General features: G+C 40.2%; 1 protein-coding gene across 2 annotated transcripts in view; it reads right to left on the bottom strand.

Moving 5' to 3' along the window:
* Cert1 (ceramide transporter 1) overlaps window positions 1-17,078 on the bottom strand; it is a 104,533-nt gene that overhangs the window by 27,121 nt on the left and 60,334 nt on the right. For both annotated transcript variants that reach the window (NM_001108935.1, XM_006231827.5), the window contains exons 5-7: window positions 16,781-16,919; window positions 8,021-8,104; window positions 785-942 (exon numbers count right to left, since the gene is read on the bottom strand). In NM_001108935.1, coding sequence (NP_001102405.1) covers window positions 785-942; window positions 8,021-8,104; window positions 16,781-16,919 — 381 coding nt within the window. The remainder of the gene's footprint in view (window positions 1-784; window positions 943-8,020; window positions 8,105-16,780; window positions 16,920-17,078) is intronic.

Below are 17,078 nucleotides of genomic sequence, written 5' to 3'. Positions count from 1 at the left end.
ATACTGAGGTGTGGAAGTCAGCACCAGTGAAGGTGCCAGCTACAGATTCCTGCCTTTCCCCGACCCAACACACCATTGCGGTGGAGGGAGAAAAAGCAAGAATTAAATGTTAGGAATGAAAAGAACTCAATTTTTAATAGGTCCTTGACTTTGTTCCTTCTGAAAAATGATGGTGTTGAGCTAGAATTAGATTTTCTATGTTTTAATTTTAGTATTTGGTTATTTTACAAATATTGGATTTTAAACATGAGTTTCCCTACTAAGCAAATTCAGTAAACTACAGTTCACATTAAAAGCTAGAAATTCATACAAAACTATTAGCAATGCTGATGACTAAATAAAGGTGGGAAAATGGAGAATAGGGCAAATATTTGAATAATATAATGTGTGTGACATCACACTGATCAAAGAAAATTTAATGGCCATGATGTGACAGGTAACTGTTAGACTTTATAAGGGTCAAGGCAGCTCATATAACTCACACACAGACTCTAATTTAATACAATAAAGGACACTAATGCCAGATGTTACATTATTTCTATGCCAAACAATTGTAATATGTGAAGAATTTTATATTAGATGTAGTCAGGAAGGCACGCTGTAGAGTAGCTGAGTAAATCACTGGTAAGCAGTGCGTTTAGGACTCTGATAAGCTGCAAGTGTGAACCACCTGGTATTTCATCCAGCTAGAGGTCCTTCACCTCAGAAGTTAGCTTAGTTTTAATGTTCTATGAACACAGGAAGCTTAAAATGATTATTTTAAAAATGAAAACAAAAGTCTTACCCTATCATGCCTTTTTTGCCAGCTTTCTTCGCGTTTTACCATCAGTTCAATACAATGAGACAGTGTAGCAAGGATGCCAGCAGTAGTTGCTTTAAAAGTTATTGCTTCCCCCTTAAAGTCTATGCCATTAATTCCTTTTGGTGTTACATGTGGAAATACTGAAAAGAAAGTAATCAAAGAAGGTCAGTAAAGTGAAGAGATCTCACTCTACTTAAGATTAGCAAGCATTTATAGAACTAGCAAATTCGAGCATGGTTTGGACGGTACCGCTCCTTCTCTGGACCCTGCTATGCTGTGAGCAAAGCTCTGAGGCAGCATCCATTTACGACCGGTTTCTAGTCTATTCTCTGAACTTCCTTCCTGAGCTGCACTCAGTAAATCAAGGGAGAGGAGGAGCAATGCTAACACGCTGACGGGTCAAAGCTCAGAGGGGATTTAATTAGCTCAAGACACTTTGCATTTTACAAAATCTAGAATTTTAAAACTATAACAAAATAAACTGTAGAATTTTGAAAAGCAGCATGAAATTCAAAATATTAAGTCACATTTATGTTTAGCTTTACAATTTTAATACATGGTTAGCAACTGGATTAAAGGAGAGATCTTAAAAACTCCTACGACAGAAACAAGAACATATCTTATTCTATAGTTAATATGCAATCGTCCTGATAGAACATTTAACGGAGAACAATGACACTGTGACTTAAGAGACTTGCACGTAATCACAACAGTAAGGGATCTGTAAAGGACAGAATTATGAAGTATTTTATGAAAATTTCAAACTTGAAGACATTGGTAAGAAGATAAGCCACAAACAGGGTGAAATGAATGGCCTATATTAATCATAGACCCATATCTATAACACATCAAGTAACCTAAAAATATTATATACTGTATAGTATACTATACATTATAGTATGCTGTAATATACTATATATATTAAACGCCCAGGAGAACTGGGAGCTAGGGAAGGGATGTAGCTCCATTAAACCACAAGAGGGAGCTTGCACATCTTTAAAGCTTAAAGTCCATCTCCCATACAATTCTCAAAAACTATGCAGACACTTAACCCAGAGAAATGAAACAGATGCCCATAAAACTGAAGGCCTGTATATGAATGCTTACCTAGCTTTATTGATAATACCCCCAAACATAAATTACTCAATTGTTCATCGATATACAAATAAATTGTAGTGTATCCATACCGAAAGACATTGCTCAGCTAGGAGAACAAATCAACTCCGGGTACACATATGTATCAATTAGAAAATTTAAGTTACAAAGCCCAATCAGAAGAGAGCAGGAGTTCACTTATTCACTAGAAAATAGAATCCTATTCCCTCATGTTGGCTGCACATTCCTCTGGAAGGCAAGTTCTCTGACACTGAGCTTTATCTTTAGTCATAGTTTGTTTTTTTTTTAAACATGGCTTTATTAAGATAAACTTCCCACACTAAAAAGTTCACCTGTAAAACTAAAGTTTTTAGTATACTCAGAGTTGTATAATCATTTGCAGAAGTCACATTTTCCTACAACTCTTAAGTCTACTAGAAATCGCTCTGTATTTTCCCCCGATCCTTGGTTCTAAGCAATTACTGATCTATTTTCTGCCTCTACAATACAGTTCTCAGACATTTCATATAGCAAATATAAAAGCAGTACTGTGACAAAGCCCACTTGATCATTTGCAAGGTTTACCCACGTGCTCGGCGCAGTCGCTTATGCCTATACTTCTAACATTCAGGAGGCTAAAATGGTGGGACCACGGAATTCAAGGCCAGTTTGGGCTGTCTCACAAGGCTATACAGTAAGTCTTTGTCTCAAAAATAATAAATAGACATGAAAGATGGCTTGACAGTTAAGAGAACTTTCTGTTTTTCCAGAGGCTCAGAGTTCATTCAGTTCTTAGTACCCACAATTGCCTATAAGTCTAGATCCATGTGCTCTAACACCAACTTCTGGCCTTTAGGAAGTCTGCTCATATACACACACAAACACACACATTTACACATGAGCATGTGCACACGCACATACACACACTCACAATTTTCAGATTGTTCATATCATGTACACATATAATTGATATTTTATATACTGGTTTTACACTCTGTAAACTTGCTCCATCACTTATAGTTCTAATAGTTCTTAATGGATTTGTTACACATTTTCTTTAAAAATGTTTCTTTTTCTGTATCCATTCTTTGGTTGAGGGATATCTGGGTTCTTTTCAGCTTCTGGCTATTATAAATAAGGCTGCTATGAACATAGTGGAGCACGTGTCCTAGTGGGATGATGGCGCATCTTTGGGTATATGCTCAGGAGTGGAATAGCTGGGTCTTCAGCTACAACAATTTCCAATTTTCCGAGGAACCACCAGATTGATTTCCAGAGAGGTTTTACCAGCTTGCGATCCCACCAGCAATAGAGGAGTGTTCCTCTTTCTCCACATCACTGCCAGCATGTGCTGGCTGTCACTTTCGTTTTTGATCTTAGCCATCTGATTGGTGTAAGATAGAACCTCAGGGTCATTTTGATTTTCACTTCCCTGATGACTAAAGATGCTAAACATTTCTTCAGTGTTCGAGATTCCTCTGTTGAGAACTCTGTTTGGCTCTGTACCCTATTTTTAAAATAGGGTTATGGTTTTTAGAAGTCTAACTTCCTGAGTTCTTTGTATATTTTGGATATTAGCCCTCTATCAGATAGGGAATTAGTAATGATCTTTCCCAATCTGTTGGTTGCCGTTTTGTCCTAACCACACTGTCCTTTGCCTTACAGAAGCTTTGCAGTTTTATGAGGTCCCATTTGTCAATTCTTGATCTTAGAGCATAAGCCATTGGTGTTCTGTTCAGGAAATTTTCCCTCATGCCCATGTGTTCGAGGCTTCCCACTTTCTCTTCTAATAGTCTGAGTGTATCTGGTTTTACGTGGAGGTCTTTGATCCACTTGGACTTGAGCTTTGTACAGGGTGATAAGCATGGATCGATCTGCATTCTTCTACATGCTGACCTCCGGTTGAACTAGCACCATTTGTTGAAAATGCTATCTTTTTTCCACTGGTTTAGCTCCTTTGTCAAAGATCAAGTGACCATAGGTGTGTGGGTTCATTTCTGCATTGTCAATTCCAATTCCTTGATCAACCTGCCTGTCTCTGTACCAATAGCATGCGGTTTTTATCACTGTTGCTCTATAGTACATTTTGAAGTCAGGGATGGTGATTCCCCTAAAAGTCCCAGACACTGGGGAAGAGAAAAACTCTCAGAACGCAACAGGGATGACTTTAGCCGAAATATTCAGTGAAGGGGAAAATAGTCCACCTCCAGTAGATAGGCATGGCCCCTGGTTGAGGGATAGGGCCACCCACGCATCTCAAAGTTTTTAACCCAGAAATGTTCCTGTCCAAAGGAAAGACAGGGACAAAAAAGAAAGGGTCATCCAGGGACCCTGCCCGCTGGGGATCCATCCTGTCTGCAGATACTATACCCTAACACTGTTGCTGCTGCCACAAGGCGCTTGCGGACAGAACCTGTTTTCGCCATTTCTTGGGAGGTTTGGGCAGCAACTGACCAATGCAAATGTGGATGCTTGGAGCCAACCATCAGACTGAGCTCGGGGATCCTTGTTGGGGAGTAGGCAGAAGGACTAGAGGAGAGGAGGGGTATTGCAACCCCACAGGAAGAACAATGTCAGCTGGCTGTGTTGGGGTCCAGTCTGGACACAGGATTGGAGTTCTCAACTGGAAGCAGGGATATCTGGAAGGTGCATAATAAATGTACACAGACTACTTTTTGGGTACAAACTGACAGGCAATTTTTCAAGGCTCAAAGTTCTTCTCTCTTCTCTCTTTTTCTCTTGCTTGCTCACCCGCAGCTTGAGGCTGCACATGCTCTGCATTCTCTTGTACTCTGTTTTTTTCCTGTGCACTTTTCTTTTCTCGAACTCCCACACTCATATACACCTCTGTTTGTTCCCCTTTCACTCTCACCCTCTTCACACACACCTCACACACACCATACAGTCTCCTTTCACTCACATACTCTTCATACACAACTCACATTCTCTCTTTACATGCTCTTCTCAATCTCTCTCTCTCTCTCTCTCTCTCTCTCTCTCTCTCTCTCTCTCTCTCTCACACACACACACACACACGCTCATGTACAGCTCATTCTCTCTCCACTCGCTCTGCACTTGCTCTCACATGCTCACACATGCTCTCACATGCTCACACATGCTCAACAATGCTCTCACTCGCTCCCTAGCCTTTCTCTTGCCCCAGTCTTTTATTGTTTCTCCAAAAGTAGAAAAGAAGACAATGTATAATCATTACTAAATCAAATTCAAAAGAATAACCACATCCCACAAAGAGGTAAGAATTACAATTGTTCCCCAAAGTTTCAAGCTTCCCCTATTTCCAGACTTGTGGTCAAAATAATAATAATTGCAAACTTATCATTATGTAAACTTTAACTTTTGACGTATTATACTTCAGAGCTCAGAGCCCCAAGGTCAGCTACCTGCATTTTCCTGTGAAGCTCTAATGATAAATGACATAGGCAAAGTTTCCAGGCAGTAGTCAAAAAGAATCAAGTTAACCCTTAACTCAGTAGTTCTGTTAGCTTTCTGTTCCTTACATTGTACACAAGGACTCTCCTAAGAATTGCAGCATTTTGACTTAGTTTTAGTAGTATATAATTTTATGTATTCTATACTTCATTATCCAGGAACCATTCACAAATGTTGTGCAAACCTTATTTCATAACTTCAATAACTTTTTCCTTTCTTGGGGTCCCAATGTTGGCTCTATTTCATTTTCTAATGATTTCTTCAAACTTTCATTGCAAGTCAAGCATTGATCTGGAACTCCCACTGTGCAGTCATTACACTGTTTCCAAGATCAGAACACACAGCATGCACCTGGGTCATTAGGTCTGTGCTGTGCTGTGCTGTGCTGTGCTGTGCTGTGCTGTGCTGGGCTGGGCTGTGCTGTGCTGTGCTGTGCTGTGCTGTGCTGTGCTGTGCTGTGCTGGGCTGGGCTGGGCTGGGCTGGGCTGTGCTGGGCTGTGCTGGGCTGGGCTGGGCTGGGCTGGGCTGTGCTGGGCTGGGCTGGGCTGGGCTGTGCTGTGCTGTGCTGTGCTGTGCCCCTATGCCTCAATTTCCAATTGTTTAAGAATCATTACATCAAGCAACATCTAGTTTCACAGAATTCACCAGAGCAGAAGGAGGAAGAAATAGGAAAGTCAGATATAATAGAATAATTATGCACACTGAGGTCAACTGAAAGGCAGTCAGGCACACATGAAATCTACAGAGCATTTGTCCAGAGCTAAGGTTAGGAGAAATGGGAACGACTGTCTTTTACATGAGCTGCTACAGGCTACTGAGATGTCTCCATCTCGGCCTACTGCTGACAGCCCCTGTCATGGTATGCTGTGTCCAGCATGGCTGGACTACCCAGTGCTCCCAGGGACTAGAACACCAACCAAGGAGCACATAGGGAGGGATCCCTGGCTCCAGATACATATATAGCAGAGGACTGCCCTTGGCTGACATCAATGGGAAGAGAAGCCCTTGGTCCTGTGGAGATTTGATGTCCCAATGTGGGGGGATGCTTGAGCAGTGGGGTGGGAGAGGAGCACCCCCATACAGGCAAAGGGGACTGAGGAGAGGGCAGATGTGGGATGGGGGTTTGTAGAGGGGTAACTGGGAAGTGGAATATCACTTGAGATGTGAACGAATGGAATAATTAATAAAAAAGCAAAAAGATTAAATAGAACCACAGGCAGGCCTGTAAGACATTCTCTTAATTAGTGACTAGGGAGTATTCAATCTATTGGGGCCATCCCCAGATTGGAGGTCCTGGGTTCTATAAAAACAAAAACAAAAAGAGGCTGAACAAGCCAGTGAGCAGCACCCCTCCATGGCTTGTGCATCAGCTCCTGCCATCCCTGCTTGAGTTCCTGTCCTGACTTCTGTAGATGATGAACACTGAAGTGTAAGCCGAATAGGCCCTCTCCTCCCCAACTTCCTTCTTGGTCATGGTGTTTCAAGGCAGTAATGGAAACCCAACTAGGACAGGAGCCATCTTGTCAGCTCCATTAATTACTTTTTTGACAGCACTATATAGTTACCTTTTGCCATGCCCAGTATTCATGAATGTAGAAATTTCCACTTCAATAGCTAAAGGAAATGACCTCATGAATCTAGAAATCGTAACTTCAATTCTAAAGAAAATGACCTATTTTCTTTTTGGAAAGTAAGTGACATTGCTGAGTATATGTGGAATGAATGATTAAAACTTCTTTTAATGACTTTTCAACCCTCAAATAAAGTACCTTTTCTAGTGCCTATTATTCACCGTGACATTAAATAACCCAAAGAAATGTCCCAAAGAGTCCTTCAATATTACAAAGACACTGGTTGACTTGATAGGCTTCAAGATTCTAATTTTAAATTACAAAGATGTTTATAGTAAGTTTTAGTATTAAGTCAGAATTTTGCACAAGGATGGGGAAGTACATTGTAAGGAAGAAAGGAGTTAAAATGAAATAAGAAATGAGGAAGAAAGAAGGGAAATGTGGGAGGAGAAAAGCAGTTAATTTTAGCATCAATAATAGGGTGTTCTAGTATGAAACAGAAAATTACATATATAAAAAGCTCAAAAAAAAACCAATGAAAAATGTCACTGCTTGATTTTACTTTTTATTCTTTTATAATTTCAGCAAAAATAAATACTTAAATTTTCACAAAACTTCCATTCATCTTAAAAAATTAGGAATCCACTTGAGATTTTTTTTTGGTAGACATCAAAAAAGTATAATTTATTGTTCATATTAATGAAAAAATTGGAATTCTTCAAGAAGTTTCCTCTATACCAAGTATAGAAGAGTACATTAAACAGAGAGAAATTACCCTCAAATGAAACACTGAAATCCAATCCCACCAGTACTTTCCAGCTAAGAATAACTCTTTCAGTGCTAGCCACCAGCCTTGCCAATACTAATGAAATGGGATTAGTACCTGGCATTTAGAGCCAGCCTTAGTTAGACAGGAGGTCATTACAAGCAAGATATTAGCATACATAATTTTACCTACACACTTTTGTTCAAAGATATTTTAATTTCAGATTTCAGGAGTTCCATTGCTTTTGAAAATTATAAGTTATTTTTTGACATATAGCAACTATATAACTTTACAAAGTATACTTCATCCAATAGAAGGAGAAAAGTTATTACTTACATTTTTCCTTATTACCATTGGTATTGTGCAAGAAGTCTCCATCAGAGCGAGTTGTAGGGAAGTCATCTTCATCGTCTTCTACCACTAAATAAAAAATATTTAAAGATATTACAATAAGAACTGGTTTATTCTTGCATTTAACCAAGCGTAAGCTCTTATCCAACTTTTGCTTTTTCGCTGGTTATCAAGATATACTTTATAGGCACTTCCGGTTTCTACCTGGTGCCCGAACCTCTCTGATCCCGGCCTACAGTTCCCTGCCCCTAAATCCCATGGGAGAGAGAGCTGAACACCCAGAAGTGCAGGCAATCCTGAGACTGCAGGACAGGAGAGACCGCCACTTCTGCCCACCTTTTCCCATATCTCTGGCCCAAGAGGAAACTGCACAGTGCCTCTGGACACAGGAAGATAGGAGCAGTCAGCTGCAGGAGCCCCGCAGTCCAGACTGCGCACGAATCTGAACTAAACCAGTCAAACAGCTCCCTGCACCCAAATCCCGTGGGGGGCGCGGCGGGGGGGGGGGGGGCGGCGGCGAGTAGAGCTAGACTATCAGAGGGGCAGACAGCCCTGTGAAACCAGAGGACACTACTCTCTGCCCACATTCCCAACTCAAGAGGAAAACTCCTAGCGCCATCTGGGCCCCCTGAGCACAGGGACCTAGGAGAAGTAGGGGCAGTAGCCTTCTAGTTCCTGCCCACATGGAGGGCTGAAAGTCTGACGACAGAAACAACTACACTCCTGAGAGCAGAACACTCTGTTCCCATAACTGGCTGAAAGAAAACAGGAAAACAGGTCGTGCTGACACACAGGTCCTCAGAAGTCAAGCCACCATCAGAAACAGCAAGACAAGCTAACACCAGAGACAACCTGATGGCAAGAAGCAGCACAGGAGCCCAAGCAAGCTACATGGCATCATCAGAGCCCAATTCTCCCACCAAAGCAAACACTGGATATCCAAACACACCAGAAAAAGCAAGATCTAGATTTAAAATCACATTTGATCATGATGATGGAGGACTTTAAGAAGGTCATAAATAACTCCCTTAAGGAAATACAGGACAACACAGTTGAACAAATAGAAGCCCTGAAAGAGGAAAAACAAAAATCTCTTAACGAACTACTGGAAAAAACAACCAAACAGGAGAATGAAATGAACAAAACCATCCAGAATCTAAAAATGGAAATAGAAACAATAAAGAAATCACAAAGGGAGACAACCCTGAAGATAGAAAACCTGTTAAAGAGATCAGGAGTCATACATGTGAGCATCACCAACAGAATACAAGAGATAGAAGACAGAACCTCAGGAGCAGAAGATTCCATAGAAATCATCGACACAACTGTCAAAGATAATGTAAAACAGAAAAAGCTACTGGTCCAAATTACCCAGGAAATCCAGGACACAATGAGAAGACCAAACCTAAGAATAGTAGGTATAGAAGAGAGTGAAGACTCCCAACTAAAGGGGCCAGTAAATAGATTCAACAAAATCACAGAAGAAAACTCCCTAACCTAAAGAAAGAGATGCCCATAAACATACAAGAAGCCTACAGAACTCCAAATAGATTGGACCAGAAAAGAAACTCCTCCTGTCACATAATAGTCAAAACACCAAATGCACAAAACAAAAAAAGAATATTAAAAGCAGTAAGGGGAAAAAGGTTAAGTAACATATAAAGGCAGACCTATCAGAATTACACCAGACTTCTCACCAGAGACTATGAGAGCCAGAATATCCTGGACAGATGTCACACAGACCCTAAGAGAACACAAATGCCAGCCCAGGCTACTGTATCCAGCAAAACTCTCAATTAACATAGATGCAGAAACCAAGATATTCCATGAAAAAATCAAATTTACACAATATCTTTCTACAAATCCAGCCCTACAAAGGATTATAAATGGTAAAGCCCAACACTAGGAGGCAAGCTACACCCTAGAAAAAGCAAGAAACTAATCTTTTTACAACAAAACCTAAAGAAGAAAAGCACACAAACATAATTTCATGTCCAAATATGAAAATAACAGGAAGCAACAGTCACTATTTCTTAATACCTCTCAACATCAGTGGACTCAATTCCCCAATAAAAAGACACAGATTAAAAGACTGGAGGCGTAATGAGGACCCAGCATTCTGCTGCCTACAGGAAACACACCTCAGAGACAAAGACAGAAACTACCTCAGAGTAAAAGGCTGGAAAACCACTTTCCAAGCAAATGGTCTTGAAGAAGCAAGCTGGAGTAGCCATTCGAATATCGAATAAAATCGATTTTCAACCAAAAGTCTTCAAAAAGATAAGGAAGGACACTTCATATTCATCAAAGGAAAAATCCACCAAGATGAACTCTCAATCCTAAATATCTATGCTCCAAATACAAGAGCACCTACATACATAAAAGAAACCTTACTAAAGCTCAAAGCACACATTGCACCTCACACAATAATAGTAGGAGATTTTAACACCCCACTCTCATCAATGGACAGATCACGGAAACAGAAATTAAACAGAGACATAAACAGACTAACAGAAGTTATAAAGCAAATGGACTTAACGGATATTTATAGAACATTCTATCCTAAAACAAAAGGATATACCTTCTTCTCACCACCTCATGGAACTTTCTCCAAAATTGACCATATAATTGGGAACAAAACAGGCCTCAACAGGTACAGAAAGATAGAAATAATCCCATGCGTCCTATCAGAACACCATGGGCTAAAGTTGGTCTTCAATAACAATAAGGGAAGAACGCCCACATATACATGGAAGTTGAACAATGTTCTACTCAATGATAGCCTGGTCAAGGAAGAAATAAAGAAATAAATTAAAGATTTCTTAGAATTTAATGAAAATGAAGGTACAACATACCCAAACTTATGGGGCACAATGAAAGCTGTGCTAATAGGAAAACTCATAACTCTGAGTGCCTGTAGAAAGAAACAGGAGAGAGCATATGTCAGCAGCTTGACAGCACACCTAAAAGCTCTAGAACAAAAAGAAGCAAATACACCCAGGAGGAGTAGAAGGCAGGAAATAATCAAACTCAGAGCTGAAATCAACCAAGTAGTAACAAAAAGGGCTATACAAAGAACCAACAGAACCAAAAGTTGGTTCTTTGAGAAAAATCAACAAGATAGATAAACCCTTAGCCAGACTAACCAGAGGGCACAGAGAGTGTGTCTAAATTAATAAAATCAGAAATGAAAAGTGAGACATAACAACAGAATCTGAGGACATTAAAATAACCATCAGATCCTACTACAAAAGCCTATATTCAACAAACCTTGAAAATCTGGAGGACAATTTTCTAGACAAATACCAGGTACCAAAGTTAAATCAGGAACAGACAAACCATTTAAACAACTCCATAACTCCTAAAGAAATAGAAGCAGTCATTAAAAGTCTCCTAACAAAAAAGAGCCCAGAACCAGATGGGTTTAGTACAGAATTCTATCAGACCTCCATAGAAGACCTCATACCAATACTGTCCAAACTATTCCACAAAATAGAAACAGACAGAGCACTACCAAATTCCTTCTATAAAGTTACAATTAGACCGAAACCACACAAAGACCCAACAAAGAAAGAGAATTTCAGACCAATTTCAATTGATGCAAAAATACTCAATAAAATTCTTGCAAACTGAATCCAAGAACACATCAAAACAATCATCCATCCTGATCAAGTAGGCTTCATCCCAGGTGTGAAGGGACGGTTTAATATACGAAAATCCATCAATGTACTATATAAACAAATTCAAAGGTAAGAACCACATGATCATTTCATTAGATGCTGATAAATCATCTGACAAAATTCAACACCCCTTCATCATAAAAATCCTGAAAAGAACAGGAATTCAAGGCCCATACATAAACATAGTGAAAGCAATATACAGCAAACCAGTAGCTAACATTAAACTAAATGGAGAGAAATTTGAAGCAATTGCACTAAAATCAGGGACTAGACAAGGCTGCCCACTCTCTCCCTACCTATTCAATATAGTTCATGAAGTCCTAGCCAGAGCAATCAAAGGGATACAAACTGGAAGGGAAAAGTCAAAATATCACTATTTGCAGATGATACGATAGTATACTTAAGTGACCCCAAAAGTTCCACCAGAGGACTACTAAGCCTGATACACAACTTGAGCAAAGTGACTGGGTATAAAATTAACTCAAACAAATCAGTAGCCTTCCTCTACTCAAAGGATAAACAGGCTGGGAAAGAAATTAGGGAAACAATACTGTTCATAATAGTCCCAAATAATATAAAATACCTCGGTGTGACCAAGCAAGTGAAAGATCTGTATAAGAACTTTAAGTCTCTGAAGAAAGAAATTGAAGAAGATCTCAGAAGATGGAAAGATCTCCCATGCTCATGGATTGGCAGGATTAATATAGTAAAAATGGCCATTTTGCCAAAAGCGACCTACAGATTGAATGCAGTCCCCATTAAATTTCCAATCCAATTCCTCAAAGAGTTAGACAGAACAATTTGCAAATTCATCTGGAATAATAATAATCCCAGGATAGCTAAAACTATCCTCAACAATAAAAGGACTTCCAGGGGAATCACCATCCCTGAACTCAAGCAGTATTACTGAGCAATAGTGATTAAAAACTGCATGGTACAGAGGCAGGCAGATAGACCAGTGGAATAGAATTGAAGACCCAGAAATGAACCCACACATCTATGGTCACTTGATTTTTGACAAAGGAGTCAAAACCATCCAATGGAAAAAAGATAGCATTTTCAGCAAATGGTGCTGGTTCACCTGGAGGTCATCATGTAGAAGAATGCAGATCGATCCATGCTTATCACCCTGTACAAAGCTTAAGTCCAAGTGGATCGAGGACCTCCACATCAAACCAGATACACTCAAACTAATAGAAGAAAAAGTGGGGAAGCATCTCAAACACATGGGCGCTGGAGAAAACTTCCTGAACAAAACACCCATGGCTTATGCTCTAAGATCAAGAATCGACAAATGGGATCTCATAAAACTGCAAAGCTTCTGTAAGGCAAAGGACATTGTCGTTAGGACAAAACGGCAACCAACAGATTGGGACAAGATCTTTACCAACCCTACAACTGATAGAGGGCTTATATCCAAAATATACAAAGAACTCATGAAGTTAGACTGCAGAGAGACAAATACCCCTATTAAAAAATGGGGTTCAGAGCTAAACAAAGAATTCACAGCTGAGGAATGCTGAATGGCTGAGAAACACATAAAGAAATGTTCAACATCTTTAGTCATAAGGGAAATGCAAATCAAAACAACCCTGAGATTTCACCTCACACCAGTCAGAATGGTAAGGTCAAAAACTCAGGCAACAGCAGATGCTAGTGAGGATGCGGAGAAGGAGGAACACTCCTCCATTGCTGGTGTGATTGTAGACTTCTACAACCATTCTGGAAATCACTCTGGAGATTACTCAGGACCCAGCTATACCTCTCTTGGGCATATACCCAAAAGATGCTTCAACATATAACAAGGTCACATGCTCCACTATGTTTATAGCAGCCTCATTTATAAAAGCCAGAAGCTGGAAAGAACCCAGATGTCATTCAACAGAGGAATGGATACAGAAACTGTGGTACATTTATACAATGAAGTACTACTCAGGTATTAAGGACAATGACTTTATGAAATTCATAGGCAAATGGATGGAACTAGAAAATATCATCCTTAGTGAGTTAACACAATAACAAAAAAAAAACCACATGTGGTATGTACTCATTGATAAGTGGATATTAACCCAAAAGCTCAGATTACCCAAGATACAATCCACAGACCACATGAGGCTCAATAAGAAGGACTAAGGATAACCAAAGTGTAGATGCTTCAGTCCTTAGAAGGGGGAAGAAAAATATTCATGGAGAAGATGTGGAGACAAAATTTGGGACAGAGACTGAAGGAATGGCCATTCAGAGCCTGCCCCACCTGGGGATCCAGCCCATATACACATAGCCACCAAACCCAGACACTATTGCTGAAGCCAAGAAGTGCATGCTGACAGGAGCCTGATATAGCTGTCTCCTGAGAGGCTCTGCCAGAGCATGACAAATACAGAGGCAGATGCTTGTAGCCAAGCACTGAACTGAGAACGGGTTCCCCATTGGAAGAGTTAGAGAAAGCATTGAAGGAGTTGAGGTTTGCAACCCCATAAAAACAACAATACCAACCAACCAGAGCTCCCAGGGACTAAACCACCATCCAAAGAGTACACATGGACAGACCCATGGCTCCAACTGCATATGTAGCAGAGGATGGCCCTGTTGGGCACCAATGAGAGTTCTCGAGAAGCCCTTGGTTCTGCCAAGGCTGGACTCCCTCCCCGCTGTCAGCATAAGGAAATGTCAGGGTGGGGAGGCAGGGAGGTAGTGGGGAGGCATAAAGGGGTGGGTGGAGCAGGGGTAGGGTTGGGGGAGGGCATAGCATAGGTGGTTTGTGGACAGGAAACTGAGAAAGGGGATAACATTTGAAATGTAAATAAAAAATTATCAAAATAAAAGGATTAACCTCAACTTCTATACTGCTTAAACAGTGTCTTTTCAAAATTATGGTAAGGCACTGACAGGAAATTGATTTTTAGCTTAAATTCCAATATTTCTTAGGCTTAATATTCTCCACCTAATCATTTGCCAGCACCGAATAGGGATTTTCAACCTTTTGGTTTTCAAGCCTAACTATATATAAAACTGATGGAAACAAGAATTGCTGTTGCTCAGTAAGAGCAACCTCTTGTCTCCTTGGAAATAAGACCTTTTAGACACTTGAAAGGACTATTCAGGGTTTGTGATACAGTCTGTGTGCATGCACCTATGAGCGTGCGCTATCTTCTACTGTTTTCTGAGATTTATGGTAATGGATAATATTTAGTCCCTGTTACTCATTTTACATAGGAACAGATTAAACAGCCTTCAAGTTGCTATTGTCCCCACCCTATTTTTCGGGCATAGGAATTGAAACTAATGCCTCACTCAGGCTAAACAAGTACTCTACTATTGAGCCTATGTGCTTGAGAGGTCAGAGGTCAATGTCAGATCTTTCCCAATCACTCTCTGGAGGAGCTTTGTGACGGGGTCCCTCAGTGAGCTATTTAAAATATAAAGATGGGCTATGGTTGTGGCTAATGCACAAGATTTCTGCTCCTGTTTAAGTGAATAATAGGGACAGAATTTATTCTTTATCATAAATTCTAAAAAGTGGGCAGAATCTACAAGACAATGGACACTGGTTATTAGATAACAGTAAAAGCGTGATCCCCAACAGCTGAGACAAACGGCATGAGCTCTATGACCTCTCCAGTTGCCTATGCATTAAAGACAGGAAACCTGGTAGACTCCTGAGAGGCAGCTGAGACAACACACAATGGTTTCCACAGGGAGATAAGTAGCAAGGACTACATGGAGAAACCACCAGAAACCAGCAGGCATTTTACTTAGCAGAGAAATGGTAGTACTGATAGCAGGGGAAATCCTTCTGAAAGGACTTTAGAGAGTGGTACCCAGTTCTTATGTGGGAGGGTAAGGAAAGTTACTTACTCCTACAATGCAGAATGGGAAAGCTCATAGGGAGCTGGCTAGAAAATTCAGAAAATCTTGCCTCAGTAGTGGAGTGGAGTGTACTTGAATAGCCACTACATGCAGCAAAAAAGGAAATACACTACTGGAAGTTTTGGATACTATACATGAAGGGCTATTACAGTATTACTTTGAAGGCAGACTTGTGGTAAGTTATATTGGTAAACCATAAGCCCTAAAGTAGCCACTAAAGTAACAGAGTTATAACTAAAAAATGAAGGTGAAAAAATGAAATTATAAAATGTTAATAGAGAAGGCAGGAAAAGGAAACACAACACAAAAAAGACCAAAAAGACCTGAAGTCAAACCTATTTTATAAGGCCAAGAAATTCAGCCACGTCCTACAATGCACTTACACTAGGAGTGCGCTCAGGGCTAGCTGCTAATACTGATACAGAGTTCATTTTCACTTTGATGGGAACTGTGAGAACAACTGTACACGTGTCGACATCAACAGTATCTTCAGCACTAAGAAAGGAGAAATAACTTTAAGCTTCAAATTAAAAGCTAACTGAGCTGGGTGGTGGTGGTGCATGTCTTAAATCTCAGCACTCGGGAGACAAACAGCGGATGGATCTCTGTGGGTTCAAGTCCAGTCTGGTCTACAGAGTGAATTCCAGGACAGCCAGGGCTACACAGAGAATCCCTGTCTGAAAAAACCAGAAGGAAAAAAGCTAATTGAAGATTACATATTTTTCCTTTAAAAATAAGAACCCATTAAGCTATTTTTTAAAATACGTAACTTTCCCCCCCTTTTCTATGAGAAAAAAGGCATAGAGAGGAAGGGGAAGGAAGAGATAGCAAAAGAGCTAAATTAAAGAGAAATGAAAAGAGAAACAAGGCGGGAAAAGTAGGAGAAATTAATCACATGACTGATTTAGCATCCAGAGGATCTTCTAACAGCCCTCAGGAGGTAAATTATTTAGAAATGATATGATTTGCTCTATATTACCAAGATATCTCTTGTAACATAACAGAGCATCATTAAATGGCTTCTGGTATGTTACTCGAGTACTTGAGTCACAGCACCGTGAAGTCCGTTATACTGGTGGTTCCTGAAAGATGTGACTATGAACTCCTTTATCACGTAAAGACACTGCCCACCGAGACGCAGCAGCCTCATATCCACTCATTCTCTAAGGCAAACAGTGGTAACAGCTCAATTAACCTTTATCCCTTTGAAGTTCATCCTTGGAGACAGCATCAGCACAGACATCAAAGTACTTCTGCAGAGTATCAACCTGCCTACACAGGATGTCTCTAAAGGTTTCCATTTCAGCCAACTTCTCACGTAAACTGTGGCCTTTCTGCAAAACACAAAGTAGAGGGTGTGATAGTCAAGTAAAACAAGTCTGGGCTGTCAGCCCTATGATATTTGGTCATCTTAGGCTGGCATCCTTATCTTCAAGGGGATGGGGTCATTAGAGCTATGAAGGTCAAGGTAATATTCCAGGAACAGGCTTGAA

This window comes from Rattus norvegicus, chromosome 2, assembly GCF_036323735.1.
Source record: "Rattus norvegicus strain BN/NHsdMcwi chromosome 2, GRCr8, whole genome shotgun sequence".
Lineage (NCBI taxonomy): Eukaryota > Metazoa > Chordata > Mammalia > Rodentia > Muridae > Rattus > Rattus norvegicus.
This window is presented reverse-complemented; position numbering and strand designations above follow the sequence as displayed.